The sequence below is a fragment of the Lipophrys pholis genome, assembly GCF_963383615.2.
Source record: "Lipophrys pholis genome assembly, chromosome: 6".
NCBI classification, from domain to species: Eukaryota; Metazoa; Chordata; class Actinopteri; order Blenniiformes; family Blenniidae; genus Lipophrys; species Lipophrys pholis.
Window position 1 is genome coordinate 23,072,418 of NC_137629.1, and position 19,407 is coordinate 23,091,824.

The following is a 19,407-nucleotide window of genomic DNA, read 5'->3' on the forward strand; positions in this document are numbered from 1 at the left end:
GTAACAGCACACAGAAAGCAAATTTGTTTCTATTGAATCTGAAAACCTGAACAGAAACAAATAAAACTATTGAAATGAATCGGCGTTAGCTTTGAGGAGATGAGATATGAAAAACTAATGTCGTCAAGTTAGTTATTCAGCAGCAGAGTGAATGAAAAACAAACACCGAATCCAACACTGAAAGTTACATTTCAACTTCAGAACTAACTTCAGAGGTTGTGCAAAATCCTAGTGGTAAGTTTCCTCACTTGCAACGGGATGTCTAAAGATAATAAAACTAGAATTCACAATAGTGAGGTGCGAGTTAGTAATAAATTAGTGGTGGTGATCTTTGCGCTATTGAGTACATTGAGGGTATGACTTCTCCACAGCTGAGTGAAGTACCAACACTCATAACTGTACAGTATATAATAAGACTGTGACTTGGTTCTCTGCTACATTGTCTGCCCTGTGCAGGTGTTATAAGTGAGAAAATGGGCCTCCGTTGATCAGAATAAAGTATGTAATACTTGGCTTTCAGTGCTTTTCATGTTTCCAACACTGTCACTCACATTTTGACCCTTGTATCAGTTTTGTCATACACAGTCAACATTGCCAACATAGCCAAAGAGATCAGTTTTGCATCACAACAGTTAGAAAAGTCAACAAACAAACACATCACCATCTAACCAATCAACCAACCCTCTGGACTACGCAATTTACAGGAGTCGCTACTCAACGAGATCGCCAAAATCTTTTTGTCCAAAGCATACATTTAATTCTGGTGTATTATAATTTATCAATACATTTCAAATATATTCTTTACCGTTTTTTTTTCTCCACAAAACTTTATATTATTTGCTAAGTAGACACAACTCAAATATACATTACATATAAAATATTATACTCTCATGATTTATGTATATTGTGAGTATTGATATGAGGTGATTAGCCCTGTGTCACCCAGTCTGTTATAGGGTTCTTATTCCATTGTGCAATAGTTTGGTGTATCTTTATATTTCCATACAAGATCCACAAGGCTACCTCAGGGCCTGTAAACATGGGATGGAACAGTTGCATTGCAGTTTTTACTGAGGATGAGTCATTGCACATTTTGTAAAAATTGTAAACAATAAATAAATAATGGATTTAGATAGAGCGGCCATCCACCTTTTGAACGGTTGTGATTACTTTCCTGCCCGATTTATTCTTACTGGGCAGGCAGAGTTTTGATGGGTCGAGTGAGTGAACTCATGTTATTGGTGTTGGAGGAAACTTGAGGACTCACTGTCTTTGTCGGCAAGCTGCTTGAGTGTCCCATTGACTCCTCTGCTGCACGCAAAAGCAAAGTGTAGTTAATAGCCACTTCCTCTACTTTTCTCAGCAGCTGCAACCTTTGGGCTTCTGACCGCACCCCTCGGACCAGTTTGATGAAGGTCTGGGTCAGTTCACATAATACTTGAAAGCTCGCTGATACAACAGCAAGCATGCGTGTTGGACTTTTTTCAACACTTGCCACTCTCCGACATGATGCTCTGAATTCTTTAAAGCGCACTGCCAGCTCCTGCTTGTACTCTGCAATCCGTGAAGGCTGAAGACGGGCCTCGCCCTCCGCTTGTGGGCTGTTAGCACACTGACGCAGGATAACCAGCAACTCGTTAGCGTCCAACTGTGCATTTAGGAAACCATCAGGCAAGCTGAAAGTTTTCCCTTGTAGAGCCTGTACCCGCGCTAGACTTCCCTCCAGTGTACCGCAGGCTCTTAGGTCAATCTCCTGTGTCTGTGGCTCCTCCTCCTCTTCCTCCTCCTCTTCCTCCCCACTGCAATCCTCTGCATTGAGAACCTGGAGGGTTTTGCTCATGACTGGAAAGGAACGCGAGTCCAACTCCATGCCTGGAAGGACCTGAAGTGGTATGGAGTATGAAAGTTCATCTTTCTCACTGCTTTCATCTGCAGCCTCACATTTCCTGTAGCAGAAACAGAACGAGCAGCATTTATCCTTGTCGTCGCTGTCTTCACTCGGCAGGGTTAGTAACACCTCCCCCGTCCCCTCTTTGCTTTCTCGCAGTAGTTCCTCTCCCTGAATGAAGAAGACTCCCTTCTTCCCTTTTCCTTCCACCTGGTGAGACTGGGTATGAACTGGCTCTACTGGGGTAGGGAGCCTCAATCCAGTGGCCCTCACTCTCTCCATCTCCTTCTCTAGACTTTTGGCCTTGGGCTTCACCTCAGCATACACAGGCATGCTAGTGCTGTTATCCAGCTCACCGATACTGTATCGTCGCTGGAGCTTTTTATATTGTGGAGCTCCCATGCAATCCGTTTGAGAAGATGTGCAAGTGGGCAGGCAGGAGCCATGTTCTCCCCTTGGCTCTCTCGACTCAAGGCTCGTAGATCGTATTCGTGTGGTCTTGATCTCTAATGTCTGGGGTCTCCGTGTGGCACCTTGGGTGTGAGGGGTTTTTGTGACTGCTGGAGGAGTCTTTGCGACAGTTCTCTCTCTGCCTCTGTTTTGTGTCTCCGTTGTGGAGCCAACTGGAGTGTCAGGTAGTCGCATTCCCCTGCACATCCTTTTACAGTCACAGCTACGTCGTTGCTCCCTGGAGATCCCCGGGGCTTTTAGGACAGGACTGGTACGGAGCTGGCATGCACAAGGAGCGCCTGAGGGCACAGGTGAAGATCCTTGGGGCAAAAATTCACCCTGTGATGACTTGGGTTTCAGCAGCTCCTCTAAAAACTCTAATTCGTACTGGCGGACTTTCTGCAACTGAGCTCGTCGCTCATCTGTTTCTCTTCTCATCCTTGCTGGAAATGTAGCTGAAAGAAGGTTTCTAAAACTCAAGAATGGAGCACTGCGCTGAGATTTGCCCTTGACACTGCCTTGCTTCTTTGACTCTCTGGCAGGTAGAGTAGAAACCTTATCTACAGGGTGACTAGGAGTTGTTGGGTCATCTAAAATGGGTAATGCTTTCACGCATTTCTGTGATTCAGTATGAGGTTTGCCCTGGACACCCTCACTCTTGCTTTCAGCTGCTTCTTTTCTCTCAGCTTTCACAGGTAAATGAGGGGAGTACTTGGTTTGTAATTGTGGGCCGGGTTTCACTAAGTTAGAATCAGTTGCTATCCTGACTGCATTTTCTTTGCTGTTCGCCAGCTGAAGGCCTTTTGCCCGAAGGCGCTCATCGTCTGTGGGAGAAGAGGATTGAAACACCACTATCTTTTGAACCTGTGGGTCTTTTAGTCGGAGTTGAGGTGCAGGCTCCAGTTGCACTGGACATGTGCAGAAAAGATCATCAACTGGCAAAAGTTCTGTAGAGCTGGAAGGCTTCATGGTCTCGCTGGAGGCAGTCTCGGCATCATGGCACATATTAGCGGGGGATGTCTTGGAAGAGGCAGTTCTGTCCACAGGTGAAAGAACAGGTAAGGCTTTGCTTGTTGTGTCTGTTTTAAGAGGTGCTGTTTTTTTCCCCTTTAAACCATCAGAGAAAGTCTGGTTCACTGCCTCCCCAGAAGGATTTGATAACTTCTGATCTTTACTAACTTGAGCTGTTACTAAAGGATCAGACACTTGAAATCCTTCAAGTGTCTTAGAGGGCGTATCAGGGGTGTTTACTTTGGTGGGCTCAGAATTTGCTTTTAATTCAGTTTTGTGATCAGCCTGAGCTGTGCCTTGATTTCCCCCATGCTCGGTCACAACACTGAGTATTGCTGATTCGTGGCTGGGGTTGACTTTAAAGGGAACCGTCTTGCTTAGAATTACTTGCTTGGGTGGACAGCCAGCTCGGATTTGACCCACGGAAAAGGCTCCAGTCCCTATGGTCTTAGCAGTACAACCTGGGATGGCCAGGGGAAAGTCACGGCGACAGATGATACGGTCTTTGTTGATGTGGTGAGCTAGCAGGTAGGCTTGGTTCTGGTTCTGCTTCATGGCTGACACCATCTCAGAAACATCTGTCAATTCAGAAGAATTGGTCTCATGACCCGAGTCAAGAGACGACTCAGGTGTAATGGCAGCCAAGACAATCAGCCCTGAGAAGGAAAAATGACACAGATGACAAACATTAGCAAAGACATTGACTGGACAAAACCTGACAGGTTTGAATGGGATTCAAAAATAAAATATATATTCTTTGACAATTTGGAAATACTTTTCAAAAATCAGTTCATTTGGATCAAATTTCTCATAATCCTCTAGGCTTATTTACTGTATGCTCCACTGGGCTTTCCTCACCTGATTTAAAAAAAAAAGATGCACACATTTCCTACTACCATTACTGTGTAAAATGAACCTATATACTTAGGTCAACCCTTTTTATGCTTGTTTTAAAGTTAGCTGACATAGCAACATCAACTGATGCTCATATAATTCTGTCAAAACATGTCACAGCTTATATGTGACATTTTTAAACTTGAGCAATATTTTAATTGGGGACTTTAATCATTTCAGTTCTTAATGAAAATTAATACTGGTATAATGTATTTTGAAAATCTAGACTTTTTTTTTTACAGTGCTTCATCAGTACTGTGGCAGAGATAGTTCAATACACTTGTAACCGTTTTTACAGGAAAACTTCTGTGTTTCTGTGAGTGAGATGTGAGCTGTAGCATGACTAAGGTTGTTGACCTGCAGTCTGTGTTGGCTGTTGGGGGTGATGGGGGTAGTCCTCGGAGGCTGCCAAAGCCTCAAGTGCCTGTAAGGTGGACACCAACGCATCATCAAGCTCCTGGGCATGATCCCGGACTGTCCTTGTGGATACATTGTCAATCAGTGTCACCGGCACATCTTCCTTGGTTTGAGCCAGTTTTCCAGCAGGGAGCCCAGTGTTGGCACTTGTTCGAGCCTTTCTTGCTCTTTTTGAGTCGTCTTCATCAGAGCTGTTGTCCCTAAACCCAGGTGGTGGGGCAGCAATAGCAGTTGGTGGTGGCTGCAACTTCTCTCCCCCACTTCCTATTTCCTCTTCTTCCTCTTCGTTCCCGGGGGGTGGTAGGGCCATGAGGTCGACAGCACCCCCATCCCGGGAAGCACAAGCACTGGAACAATGTTTCCCCGAGCTCCCACTCGAGTTTGCCACTGATGAGAATCCCTCTGCCCTAAGTCTGGCTTTGCAGGAATCACAAAAGAATCGTGAAGATTTTTGGGACTGACCAGTTGTTTGAGCTCGGATTCTAAATGCCGTATTCTCTATTGGTGGGGTCTCTAAGACTCCAGCTATTTCCTCTGTACTCTGCTGTGTTGGATCTGACTTGGTGCGGGGCCGTCCAGGGGGGTCCTGAGCAATAAAGTTCTCGTTGATGTCAAGTTCAGCTTCAGCATGTGTTTGGAAATCCTGAAATTGTTGTTGTTCTCGTAGGTGGACATGACATAAGCCTAGATGCTGAGGTTCTGCGGGAACCAGAGCTCTTGAAGACCCCGACTCTCTGTGCGAGTTTTCCCTCTCCTCCCCTCGCCGCCCTCCACTTGGCAGGCTGGTAGCCCCAGAACGTGGATGAGCATGATGGGAGCTTCTGTAATCTGAGGACAGAATTGTCAAAGCAGTGAAGATTTTGAGGTGTTAGGAACTCGCTGCAATAGAGAAGGTCCAGACGGAAATGCAGAGGTGACAGCTGGTGGTCACGTGTGAGTTATTGATTTCAAAAATTGATGTTGAAAGTTGAGGTTTGCTCTGGGTCAGATGGTTTGATTCTGGTGGAATGTAATGATGTGATGATGCTATTCTTCTTTCATGCAGAAGACACGTTGGCACAGCAGATGGCAAAAGAGCTGCTCATGTTCAGAATGTGGATGTTAATGATCACAGCAAAAAGTACAAATCCATAGAGTTGTTCAGTCTTGCAAAAAGGATTATGAAGTATTACATTCCGATGACCCAAGATGAGAGATGAGACAGCAGAGGGCGCCATGGGATGGAGGCTCCAGGATAACCTGGTTGGTGATGACTTCAGTCAATGAAGAAGCAGTGTCCATAAATGTCCATGTTGATTGAGCACAATGAAATTTTTGGCAATAGTTTACTGACATGCACTGTTCAAAGCAACGCTGACAGAATGTCACTCTTGTAAAACTTGACATGTGTGATATGTGTTTTGTTTTGTTTTGTTACGCAACTTCAGTTTTCATTCATTCCTATTTGTGATATCTCCAACAGAATTCCTTTCAACGATACCTCAAACTATAAAATTCAGTAATCCATGACTTACCTGCCTTGGTCAGCTGAGACTGACCAGCGGTTCGAAAGTAAATGGTCCGTTTAGGGTCAACAAACAGCTTGTAGTAGCCAGAGATGAGGCACGCAAAGTTACTGGCATCAGGCCATTCCATGAGCAGGACCAGAGGCTGTAGTGGGTGGTAGGGAGGGGAATTAGGAGACTATTTAGGGGACAGGCAATGAGCATTGCCTGCTCATTTTGTCATGACCTGATGAAATAAAACTTGTAAAAGACTTTTCAGAAGGTGCATTTGAAACATTTCTTGACATAAGAAATGTTTGATCGTCAACATCTTGTAGTACCTTGGCCTCATGAATTGACACCTCCACACGTGCCACCCCCTGGCTTTCTCTGTAGAGCTGGATCTTGGAAACTCTGCTGAACTCAGCCAGAACTGTTGTGAGGTTGTTTTTTAGGTCAATCACGTGACTAATGCCATGGCGAGGGCCTACCAGTAGTGTTGTAGCAGACTGTTTCTCCTCCTGTTTAAAAAAAAAAAGAAAAAAAAAAGGAATTTTCAGGCAAATGCAACATATAGATTTCACATTTTAAATGTAAAAGTCTCTTTAAACAGCCAGTGTGTGAAACCGGGCAAACACATGTGCAGCCTAAAAATAGCAGAACATATGAATAATACATTGATGGTGCAAGGGTGTGCAAAGATTCCAAAATACATTACCAGTCCGACAGTGTGGAACAAAATTCCACCAAAAGGTGGGAGGTCATTGAGAACACGCATGTACTGCAGCTTTCCTTGGAGTGGAGGGACCTGCCATCAGAATGAGAGAGAGGAAGTGAGAGAGAAAATCCCACCCTCTGCTCATGCCTCCTCTTGGGGGCACTGTTGAGCCACAGATCTGCCGACTGAAGTCTTATGCAACAGCTAAATGTACATGGATGAAAGGCTTGTCTAAGGGACTGACTCTGCAGCTGATGTAACCATACATTACAGTAAAGTAAAATCTCCTCTAAGGTAGCAACAAAGCTTGGAGATTTAAATGTAAATTGTAATCAAGACTGCAGCAGGTTGGAGCTATCGATATTTGCAATTCCTCTGAAGGAAAGCTGTAAAATCAAAAGCAGTGAAATCACTCAGAGGCTTAATGCATCGATGGAAATTATCATAGTTTTGTTTTGAGAAACCTTGTTGCCTGATGGCGGTGGATGCTGGTAAGTCTTCAGCAACTGAGACAGGGTTTTGCACACATTCTTCTCCTTCACTGTTGGTAGTAGAGTGAGTGGAAGGAAAGGCTCTAGTCCCCACTCTTTCCTATGACAGAGAGCAAAGAGGAATATTGCAGAAGGGAACACAATATAAGAAAGATAAACAGTGGAGTGATTTATCGATTTCGAGGCAATCATCCAAAGGCCAACACTAAAGTAAGTCTTGTTTCCGTCCTCCTATACTTGACATGACCATCTTAAGTCTATTACAAGCACATTGACTCTGTTCTGGCTCCGTAGTTGTGATAGCTGCAGCTAATTACTTGCTCGGAAAGCGACAAAGGGAAAATGGTCTTAAGTTTATATTCCTTTTGGAATCATTTAGATTTTATGTAATGAACAAACTTCACCACAGGACTTGCTGGTACGCAGCACGTCTATTTTCATCTTTAGATTATTTCAGGGTCATTTGCAAATCATTTTGTTTGTCAACTTACTCGACGTGCTTAAGAGAGATCTTCTGATTGGGCCTTGCAGAGGACACAGTGATATAAATATGGAGTGCGGCCAGTCGCAACGTGATGTCAGATTTCCAGTCCATGCTAAAACGCTCTTTAATGACGTCATTGCGATTCTGTGGGGACGCAATGAAACATTGTTTTAAACACATTCCTGGAGAATAAATGTGATTATTACTGCCCGTGACATCATTTGAATTAATGAGGCCCTAAATCCATTACACTTGAAGCCAGACTCTGGGAAAGCATTGATTTTTTTTTTTACCCTTAAAATCGATCATAGGAAGCAAAGTTGAATATAATATGATAGAAACTATAAAACTGTCTATAAGAACTCAAATGCTTCGACACCTTTCCCCTCCCTCGTCATGAAGCCAGCTCTCTATAAGTACCACAAAACTGAACGACATTTGTTTAAATCCCCCCCCCCCCCGCTTTAATCCAGCACGTCACCTGTATATAGAGGTACTCAAATGCGGCAGGGTCCCTTCTTAGCAGGTCTGCGGGGTCCTTGGGGAAGAAGCAGATGCGGAACAGACACTTCATCCCTTGGAAATAGGTTCTGTGCACCACCTAGGAGAATACGACTGTGTCAGCAAGATAACAACTAAAGTCTTTGGATGTCATCACATATCACAGTGTCGTTCTCAACAAGTGAACAAAAAATGACTGAATTCGCAATCCCACAGTGACTGTTTATGAAATATCCACTCTCCCAATTGATAAAACAGTAAAAACAATCTCCCACTATTGGTGCTATATCATATAAAAGAATGAGATTCAGCTATCTTTTTTCCTGTGTGTGATTTTGATCTGTAGTGGTGTGACCGGGCCACCAACAAAATTGCTTACATTCTTTTTCTGACAGAGTATGATTGCCACTCAGAAGCTATGCTTTTTAACATCTGGAGAAAGAGGATCAAATCTGTCGCAATACACAGATGAAATCCTGAAATACAAGCAAAAGTGGCAATGATAAAACTGTGTCATATCTCAGCTTGTTTTATGTCGCCATTGGCAGCGGGGCATCTCTGTCATCACTTTCGTAGCGCTAATAACACATTTGAAACTAATTTGCCAGGTGCGAGCTTCTTACATGTGTCAGTGGCTGGTTGTCCTGTAAAAAATGCAACTTCTGATTCTGGTCCAGGCCGCCTGCCTCCAGCACCAGGGCAAAGTGTTCAATGTAGCGCAGTGAGAGGCGGTCCTGCAGGGAGGAGATCACATCCTGCACGGAGAAAGATGAAAGCAAGTGAGAGAGCGGAGTCTTCTACAGTGAGAATACATTACAAGTCCACAAATGGTTTCTTAAAGCGTGGAGCCCATTTCAGTTCGGATTCCGCTCTTGTGTTTTATCAGGACGATTGTCAAATAAATTTTGAACAATATAGGGCTTTTATAGTCGTTCTGCATCCAGCACAGTGTTTGCATCTAATTTAAGTGAGACAACAGCAGCGCGTTGAGGTAAGCGGGGCAACTTGCGCTTGTGCAGATGTTTATGAATGATGCAGAGCTTTTCTCATCCTCTTTCTGAAATGCACAGACAATGCTGTCTAAGTGGAACTTATGGCTTGTCAAATTTTACCATGGGCTATGCCTCAGGATAAAGTTTCATAATTTGTTTGCCTGCTGAGAATGTCAAAGAAGTGGACATCAAAACAATTATCTTATGTTTATATGTTACGCTGTCAAACAGTATTCTGCTTCTAAATATGAACGTCTTTGCTCATCAAAAGTTGTAAAATGAAGCTTTGGGTGACAAACAACATAAAGATATCAGCAGCCTCTCGCTTGATATATTCTGGGCGGCAGTTGTCCCTGAAAAACAAGGATGAGCAGTTTTAACAGCATCGACCTCTGTGGTTTACTTTAAATGACACCCTGGGAAGCCACACAATTGAGTGAAGGACCTACACAATGCCGTAGATTGTAGCCTGAAACACTGCAGGGAAGCTTCTTTAGTTGACAGACAGTCTAATCGGCATACAACTGGGTATCCCATTGTGCCATTGATTTAATCTGGGACATTGTATTATTGATCTGAGCGTTCTTATTATGCTGAAATTCCATTTAATTAGGCTGACAGGAGAGTGCTTCCTTCATCTCTCCTTTTAAGTGCTCGCGTGTTTCTCTTTTCCTGTCTCACCCTCCATGAGTCGAGGAGAGATTTGTGAAATCTAATGGAGTTTATTTAATGAGTCTGTTCAGAGATGTTGGACTCATCTTACAAGCTGACACGGTGACAGAACTGACCCCAGTCTAACTTGATTCATTTGTTGCCTTAAATAACCTTAATCACACTAATGTGATTTCACATTTTAGAAACTCACAGGATGATGCATCACAAGATGTAAGGATCTTTTTTTTTTTTTAGGTATTTTCTTAAACCAATTATGCGGTCGATATAAATTTAGAATTGACTCTTGGCCAAGTGGTGTAGATAGCACTCTCACTTGATAGCAAGAAGGGTCAGCTTCAACTTTGGGAGATATCCTCTCTTTGTGGAGTTTGCATGTTCTTACTGAGCAAGTGTGATGCTACCTGGAGAGCCGGGTACTACCACAGCCCACAGCCATATGTATGTCAGCTCAATGGGTGACTGTGTGTGTGGAAGTGTGCAATTTCTTGTCTCTCTGTGGTAAACAAGTGGAGGACAGGTAGTATGTGCAGGGTGTACACAGCCACAGTCCATTAAAGGAGATTTAAAAGGAAGATGAGTAGACCGATCAATTGATTGATGGAAGGACGGATTTGTGGTCGGAGGTTGATAGTGTGTGAGGGATTGTATTTGAGGAGGAGGGCATGGATAGACTGTATTCATAATCACTACACATGCAGCTCGAAAATATATTGTGATAAATTCTATTCTAGGATTCCATTGATGTGTTCATTTGAAAGCTGAATCTAGTCTGGCGCCCAGTCTATTTGGGTATAGCAGACACTCAGTCAATATAACTAGAAGGCTGACTTGATTAAAAAAAATAAAATATAAAATCCAGTGACAACATAACCTTTAGACAGGAAAAACAAATGGAAATTTCAATTTGAATAGAAATATAAAACCATAACAAACAAAACAATACAACAAACCGAGTGCACATGCCTCATCTACCCATGTTAAACACCTCACCTGACTTTCTAATCAAAGTTTTATTTGTATTTGAAGTGTTTTCAGCTGAATTATGTGGTTTCGGCCTTTGTGTTTAACTCTTTAGAAACTTGATGCTGAGCTGTGTTTGTTCACTCGATGTTAACTTTAAAGATACTATACCTCTGTGAGAGTAAAAAACCCTAAAACCTTTTTCTCGTAAGTCAAAAGTCAATCAATAGGCTCTTTTGTGTCCCATGTTAAGTATACCCGTATACTTGTGGTCCAATCAATCATTATACAGTCAATTCTGAGGAACGTAATGCAATCATGGCACCCAACAAAGCAAGAATATACCTACTGAACAAGTTAAAAACAAACAGTGGATATTAGGATTCAGGTTTGTGTCATAGAGTCATTCTTTACAAACTGGAGAGGTGAATTAGTTTCATGCATGATCTTTAAGCATTTATTAAAAATAACAAAAAAAAAAAACCAGCATAGATGCTGCACTGCTGGAAAACCTCTAACAACGTCAAATGAGATTCCTTGCCTGCATAAAGTTTTCTGAGGATTGTTAATTCAATTTAGTGGAGTCATTTATTCACTACACAGCTGCAAAGTCCCTCTGTACAAGCCACTGGGCTAGAAATAAAGGAAAGTGGACTCACATTTGTGTGAAATAATGATGAACTACAGATGAGGGTTTTTAATTATTTCGAGTTTTGCCATCCAAACAGGCTACAAAACTACACGTTGACGCGCTGCCGTGATGTCTCATAAAACAGGCAGCCATAAGAGAGGGCAAGTCAAGGAAAAATGAACAAGAAAGTACAACAGATCATATATCAGTAATACATCTGAGGACAGCGGCAGGTGGCTTCAAGACTGACTCTAAAGGAGTTATATGGTCTACTAGTGGTGCTTTCTCCTTGAAGCCCACAGAGAGATCGTATTGTGACTACGTCAGTAGTGAAACTGGAAGTAAAATAATTTCTTTTAAAAGTGTGAATAACAGTGAAGGGGGACCATCTCCTCAGATACACTGTGTAAAAATCAATGTTTTGAATGTAGTAATTATAATTATGTACAGCAGTGCAAAATTTTAAGCTTTATTATCATGTACAGTAAATAATCACTTCTTCCAATTTGTACTCAATTGAATAGATATTGACACTGAGATTATTATTTAATCATGCATGACTAAAACGTTGATACAATTGATGTATAATTAGGAAGTTATACTCTCTTAGTGCTGCATGTGTGATTGCTCGCAGACTTTTCCTTTGTGTTCATATTCTTCCTTCTGTAGACACTGCTGCTCCATGCCTTGCTGACTCCACCCACCCACCCATCCATCTTCTAAACAAGCTTTATATTGAATGAGCCCACCGAGGAATTAGTTTTTATAGTAATCTGATCATAAAAATCTATCCTTTTACGTTTACGTATTAGGATCTTTTTTTTTTCGGAGCATTTGCTGAGTGTTTTGTACAAGACGGGGTAAAATATACCCATCAAGTATGATATGAAGTGAATAATGCTAGTCCACTGTTAATGGGTAAAAATGTGTGGCAAATCAAACATGATGACAACACCGTGGCAACACCCGAACAGCCCCCTAATACCCATTTATGACAGGAGGCTTTTAATTATGAAGAATTTAATGGCATTTGTATCAGAATTGTCAAACTTTTAAAGAGCCATTTAGTTTGAATATTAAGTGTCAGGGTTGCTTTTTGGTTGGTTCCACACAGAAGAAGTCATTTAAGTAATAGAACAGGAATTATTATATCAACCATCAACTGAATGTCACAAAGCTGTTGAAATTTGGCGGCCTTCCAAATGTGCGTGTTCGATTGTGAATACGTACCCTAACAGTGGTACGGCTGTCAAACGTGAAGGACTTAATCTGTCCATTCTCCAGGAACACCTTCAACACATTTGGTATGAGTAGCAAGGAGTCGTCCTTGAGCATTGTCTGGAAGAGATTGAAAGACGAAACAAAAGTGAATACATTCGTGTCAAGAGGAATTACGGAATCTACTGTGATGGTGGCTGAGCTTTCCATTTTGAAATTAAAAGGAGAAACAAACTGAAAAAGAGGGATGATGAACGAAGATGCATCATGCAAACAATGGATGTTGCAAGTGAACTCTGCGCAGTTTGAAAAGAAGCAGGAGTCTGTCTCAAGATGCCCGCCCCTTGTATTGAATCATGATCAAAGGGGAGCTTATTCAATTTTTCTGGTCTATCCATTCAATATGCATGCCAAGAAAATTGGATGGCGGGATTGAAAGCATTCACCACAGAGTTGCGTGAGGAAAGGAAAGGGGGGTGGGGCTGATTCAAGGTTACTGCTTTTACTCAAAGCACTCGTTAGAAGAAAAGTTATGATATGCAGTGCAGTTCTCTCTAGCTTGAATATGATTTGACGGGCGATCTCCTCTCACGCTCTCCCTGTTTTCATCTTGCCGAGGGCTTTTTAAGAAAATGACTGAGTTCTCATTATGCAGTTTCAAAGAGCCACGCTTGTGATCACAGGGGAAAATAGGTGTCCTAATGTAACACGATAGGGCCTGTAGTTTCAATGTGACAAGCACCAGTGAAGCAGCAGGAAGCGCCGCTGCCGCCAAAATTGAAACTTTCCATAAATCAGAAACCAAAACAAACTAAGTTATCATTGTTTTCCTCCTGAGAGAATGCTGGCACACTTTGCACATTATGGCGACCGGATGTGAGTTTAGTGCAACAATATACTGTATCTCCCAAATTGCATGTAGTTGAAATGTTGAGCCGTATCCACAGCAGATGCTCGGCAGTCTGTTTTTTGGAGAACTTAAGTATGCAGAAGGCTCAACAAGCTGTCCTTCTGTGCAAATTGGAAACAACAAAAGTCTGAGTTACGAGTTAACAGATCTTCTTCCATACTGCGGTACTGAAGTGAGGTTGCACTGGTGAACAAACGGCACAAACAGGCCTATCGTTCTATGTTAAAAGCTGCTACTGCCGCTCTTTTTGTTAGGGATGGGTGAGTTTGCAACCCGTTCGTCTAATGCAGGCCAAGAGGGAAGTCATACCTTTTTTTGATCATTAAGAATCCGACTGCTTATAGTAGCCCTCAAACAATCAATACCAGCCTTCAGCTGCTGTACAGTGTAAACAAAAAGTAGCAAAAGGTCTTTTCTAATTTGTGCACCTTCATTTGACCTTGACGTTGATTCACTGCATTTGTTTTTCTCTACTGCTGCAAAGCAGGCTCGTGCCATAAAATCCTCTCACTTTCATATAACTTCTTAAAGACCACCTATTTTGAGTTGATTTTCGGTCTTTATACACACACATTTCAGAGTCATGGAGTACTAGATGGACAATATGTTGTGATTTTCTTATTTGGTCGATTGTAACGAACGGAATGAGCACAAGAAGCTCTACGTTGGAGTTGTACTGGACCTACAGAAATGGACAACAGGTAGGAAATGCGAGATTATCATTGCTGATTATTTCAGGGGTTATCAACATAATGTTAGTTTTGTAGAGGATGAAAGTTTTCAAACAAGGTATAATATAAGTGAAAACTATGAAAACCGCAAAATTGCTGGGTTAGCAAAAATAAAATACAAACCCTCCACGATCGGAGTGGACGGCCCTCAAGGAGTTAAAGATTTGTGACTTGATAGTTGACGTAGTAAGCAGAGCTGCCTTATGTTTTTCATTATGTTCAAATAAACAGTAAATCTTAAAATACTTATGATTAAATACTTATGTTCGATTGCCATGTTCATGGCTCTTATTCACAGTGTGAATTCTTCATGATCGTTTAATGGCGAGTGGTAAAACATTCTGGAGTTAATATTATATAGCTCGATTTGCTGCAGTTACAAATGACGGTGGTTGGCGTCATCGAGCAGAAACTCCTCTCCGTTGGCAGCTGTGTTTGTGGTGTTATGGTGACATGGACACTTGAGATTCGACTTGGCTCAGACGAGGCGAGAGTGCGGACGGATCAGGCAAATATGACTGCAGTTGACATCTGCCTCTGATGCCCCTTTCCACTGTTAGAAAAGCTGCACGCTTTATTCACAGCCCGTAGGTGACGATTATGGCCATTATTTGCCCCGTGTAACTAAGTAACACAGTGGTCTAAAAATCCAAGCATATATAAGACTTGATGTGAGGACTTTGAAATTGTTTAAATGGCCCTGGGTGCTCCTGTGAGACTCCAAATTAGTCGGAAAAGCAGTTTATTCAAGGTCAAACTATTTGAACAAAAACTGTGTCCTGTTTCGCCCTTAACCACACACACACACACACACATGCAATACTCAGAAGGGAGAAACACACTGACTGACATAAAAGGATGAAAGTATATGAAGGTTAAAGGATCACTAATCAAATCAACAAATGAAACAAATGCATAACGTGAAGGTCATGAGAGGATAACACGTGTCACATGCATGCGCATGTCACAGGGTGTCAACTTACTGAGTCTGGGTCGCTGATGGACACTTGCTCTGAAAAGCGCACTTTAGGCGGGTTAGTTCGCAGGCGGGCCTTTTTGGCTGCACTTATGAAGGCAGATTTAGGTGACTGAGAGTAAGGAGAGAGATAGGGGACGTTGAGTAGGAACTCGGCTTCAAAGATGAGACAGAAATGAAAGAAAAGCCCCTGTGACTGCCAGTGCTAAACAGACATGTGTTGCGGAGCTTGCCAATGCTGCTGCAATGCGACTGCAGCAAAACTGCAATCTTTGCAGTGAAGTTCACCCGTTGAAATGTTACTCTCTTGAAAAGTGTTAAACATGGTCGCGCCGAACAGTTGTTGATGCACAGTGCCTTGCCTTTTAATCTGCTGTCTAGTCCGCATGAATGAAATATTTCTTGTACTTCAGTTCTTTTGTCTTGTCAACAAGTGAGTCAGCCGAATAAGTAGTACATTTCTTTTTATGGCTTGATGCATGCATACACATGCTATAACGCTCACTATTCTATGGGGTTTATGTGCCTACTTGTTACTGAAAAAAAAAGAAATTAGTTCAATGGGTGAGGCATAGTCGTGAATACTAATTTATGCTTGCACTGTGTGAGTGTGTGCCGCCGAAAGTCAAATTTGGTTTCTATACAATTCAGGGTGAAAATAAAGGTGTCAGAACTGACGTGAACATGAAAGTGAGCGCTCCATTATACTACCTGATGGGGCTGCAGCACAGTGAGAACTATAGTGTCTTTGCAGCGTCTGTGTAGAAATAACAGAGAGTGGAGTAGGTTAGATAATGCAACGGACTGCAAGGTATTTGGAGAACATCTCCATTTTTTACTTTTTTTTTTTATTTGCCATGTTCTTGTCATTCTTCGGCTGCAAAAGAACCAGTTCATCCACAGGTTCATGTTGAGGCATGAGCAGAACCACTGTGTTCTTTTTGATCCACCCTCTTTACCCGTATCGTCTTTGCTTCCCTTAGCCTGTGCTGCTGGCCACTTGGTGTGGGAACCCCTCCTCCCCCCACCCTCCCTCCTGGGACAGTAAAGGATGTTACCTTACAAGGTCTATGACTCTCTCTCGGGGCGCGTCGCTCACCGTCTCCTCGTTAATGGCCAAGATCTGGTCTCCAGGGAGAAGCTTGCCAAAGGATGGGCCGTCTGCAGATGAAATACGAATTCACGCAGATGCAATAAAAGGGAAATTTTAATTTGACACTTCAAAGACACTATTTAAAGTGCCATCACTGTCCCTGTGTTCATTAAATCCCTTTCTCACATACATGCTCACTAACCGGCAGAGACGGAGCGTACGATAACAGGCCTCTGGCTGCCTGCAACGAAGCCAAAGCCTTGAGTCGGGTGGCGCTGGATGGTGACCTGTCGAGCTGAGGCAGGACTTAGGGTACCACTGTCCATACCATCCTGGCTCTCCTCTAACATTGCAATGCTGCACACGTGCGCACAACAAAAGGACAAATACAACCCTTGTTTTTAAAAGCAGAGCGTGAAGAATGTGCTGTTAGGCTGAGAAAAACCCGTGTTTAAGAAGCCCTTTGTACCTGTCACATGCGTTCGTGTGTCCATCCTGGACCTTGGCCATCCCCTGAGAGGAGGGAGCAGCATGGGACGGGGTTGCACTGCAAAGGCTGGTCTCTTTTTTGCAATCATTCACCTGCACAAGGGGAGGGAAGAGAGAGGGAATGCGGGAATAGAGATGAGACGCACAGCTTTATCAACAATCCTGTTTTAGAGGGTTGAGTTTATCTGAGGACACGTTGCCACGAGGATGAGGCTGAAAACACTTAAGATTACGATGGCGCACATCTTTTCGTATGACATTTGGCTTTCTATAAAGTACAAACTTCTTTTATGTTTAAAGAAATGCACAAGAAGAAAGCAAAGGAAAGTGTTTTGTGTTAAATGTGTAGGCCAAAAGTAAATGGCATGCCTTTAGAGAGGCTGAAACTATCAAGGACATATAACATAATGCACACAAAAGATGTAACACATTAATGTCTCTGTATATGCCAGTGTTTGCCGGTGTGGACTAAAACTATTGCTTTGAACCACACATGCTCTTTTACAGATGCCTGTGTGGGAGGCAGTGAAAGGAAGATTACGGAAAGACAAGAATGTGAGTGTGTACGTGGGTTTCTGTGTTTGTGGCAGGAAAAGAAAAAATGGAAATAGAAATTATTGTGTGAGGAAAAGTGAGACAGATATTTCTGCTCATATCTGTGATCTGGGACACTGGTGATTGCTGACTAAAGATAAGACACTGATTGTGATGGTAATGTTGCAGATGGGCTTGAAACTGAGAGAGACGATGAACGACAATAGCAGGAGTGCTCAGGTTTTTGTTATGCAGTGATACACTGTTGAGAATAAATACCTTTCAGAGTGCCAGAGGCAGAGAGCAAACTGTCAGCAACACGAAGCTGAGTCACATCAGTCAACAGTTCAGATTCATATTCTCGTCACTTGTTTCTGATAACACTGGCTTACAGAGGAGCATGGCTCATTTACAATTCCACTGATGCATTACTGAGCTCTACCTTGTGTCGCGGTATCAGATAACGACAGATGTATCATAGATAGTCTTCACATTGAGCTCAGTTCATGAGTAAAAATCCATTACGTGACACACGCTTTGAATTTCAATTACTCTCATAAATTAAAATGATTAGATGTGAATTCTCGTTTCTGTCTTCTGTATTCAGCCGACTCACAAAAGATCATCTGTTTGTATCAAAGGTGCAACGCAGAGACAAATGGTGCTGCAGCAGCTGGTTCTGCCTCTAAAAAAGGATTACATGTTTTTGATTGAGTATGATTATTTACTTCTGTGATTTTGCCAAGAGATCGTGACAGTGCACTTCTGTCCCCATTCATCTTGATTTTCTATGACCCTCTAATGTCTTATTTTTCCCACCATTTGTCTCCTTTTTCCAGTTGCTGGAAACGACACCCATTCAATTGCTTCTTATGGCAGTATGTATTGTTAATGTCAGAAACACTGAGGCGCCTCAGCACTTCTTCTCCTGTGTAGAGAAGGGAGGATTTCTGACAGCAGTGAGGAGACAGTTTGGGCATCCTGATAGTGAAGGAGCTGTGCTATCCTCTGGCTGTTTTTGTCCTTTGACTTTGTGGACACCAAACTGAATATATAGCAATAAAATCCTCTGAGGAATTAGAGATTTGTTTTGGATTATAAAATTAGTGTTGAGGAAGACCCAAGCAGAAGCTTTCATGTCTGCAAAGATAAACAGCTATTCAGCAGAGGGTCCAACCTTTAACTCAGAGAGGACATGGAGCAATTCTGTCAAGAAATGATCCCCAAGGGCATCGGCAAGCCTGCCGGTTACTATGACTACCACACTCTGTAGCTTGTTGAAGCCCGGGCGAATTGAGGGATAGTGGGTGGAAAAGAATAGTGATGTGGCCGCTACGAGGGAGAGCGGGGTGGTTCGAGGCTGTCTGAATGCCCTGCAGCCGAGACGGCCACATGCCAGCATTTCCTCAGGCACTAGAGGTCAGGGCAACACATACCTGCTTCGCCTCAGTGCTCCAGTCTGCTGCCACTCGTAAGGACTTAGGATGTGGAAAGACTGACCTTTTATATCTTATCCATGAAGTCTTGCATATAAAGCGTGAGAGAATCCAGTTTATAATGATATTGATTGTTCCTGCCACCCTCCTCTTCGACCTTCGATAACTGCTATTAAATTGGAGACTGAGACCCACACATTTAAACGGACAAAAACACATGCAAGCACGAGAAGAAGATGCAACTCCTCACAGAAAAAGCCCACTGAATGAACCCCTAGTCTGAGGGGAGTGCTGACCAGCACTGCACTGAATGACCACTTTTCATCTTCTGTCAGCTCTTATAAATAATCTGTACAGATGTCTACATCTGGTCCTGGTGAGGTAGATTCTGAGCACACTGAAGTGATAAACCATGGATGTATGT

At 42.7% G+C, this 19,407-nt stretch overlaps 1 protein-coding gene across 1 annotated transcript; it reads right to left on the minus strand.

The window, feature by feature from the left end:
- Window positions 1-1,189: 1,189 nt before the first annotated feature.
- Window positions 1,190-17,100, minus strand: frmpd3 (FERM and PDZ domain containing 3; the record flags this gene model as incomplete). Its single annotated transcript, XM_080465009.1, has 15 exons — window positions 16,994-17,100; window positions 16,727-16,881; window positions 16,490-16,592; window positions 16,143-16,188; window positions 15,439-15,543; window positions 12,827-12,934; window positions 8,962-9,093; window positions 8,319-8,438; window positions 7,845-7,981; window positions 7,327-7,453; window positions 6,863-6,952; window positions 6,486-6,665; window positions 6,175-6,310; window positions 4,601-5,488; window positions 1,190-4,005 (listed from the first exon to the last, which is right to left on the minus strand). The coding sequence occupies exons 1-15, from the start codon at window positions 17,032-17,034 to the stop codon at window positions 1,190-1,192; spliced, it is 5,184 nt and encodes a 1,727-aa protein (XP_080321135.1). The 5' UTR covers window positions 17,035-17,100.
- Between the last annotated feature and the right edge of the window lie 2,307 nt (window positions 17,101-19,407).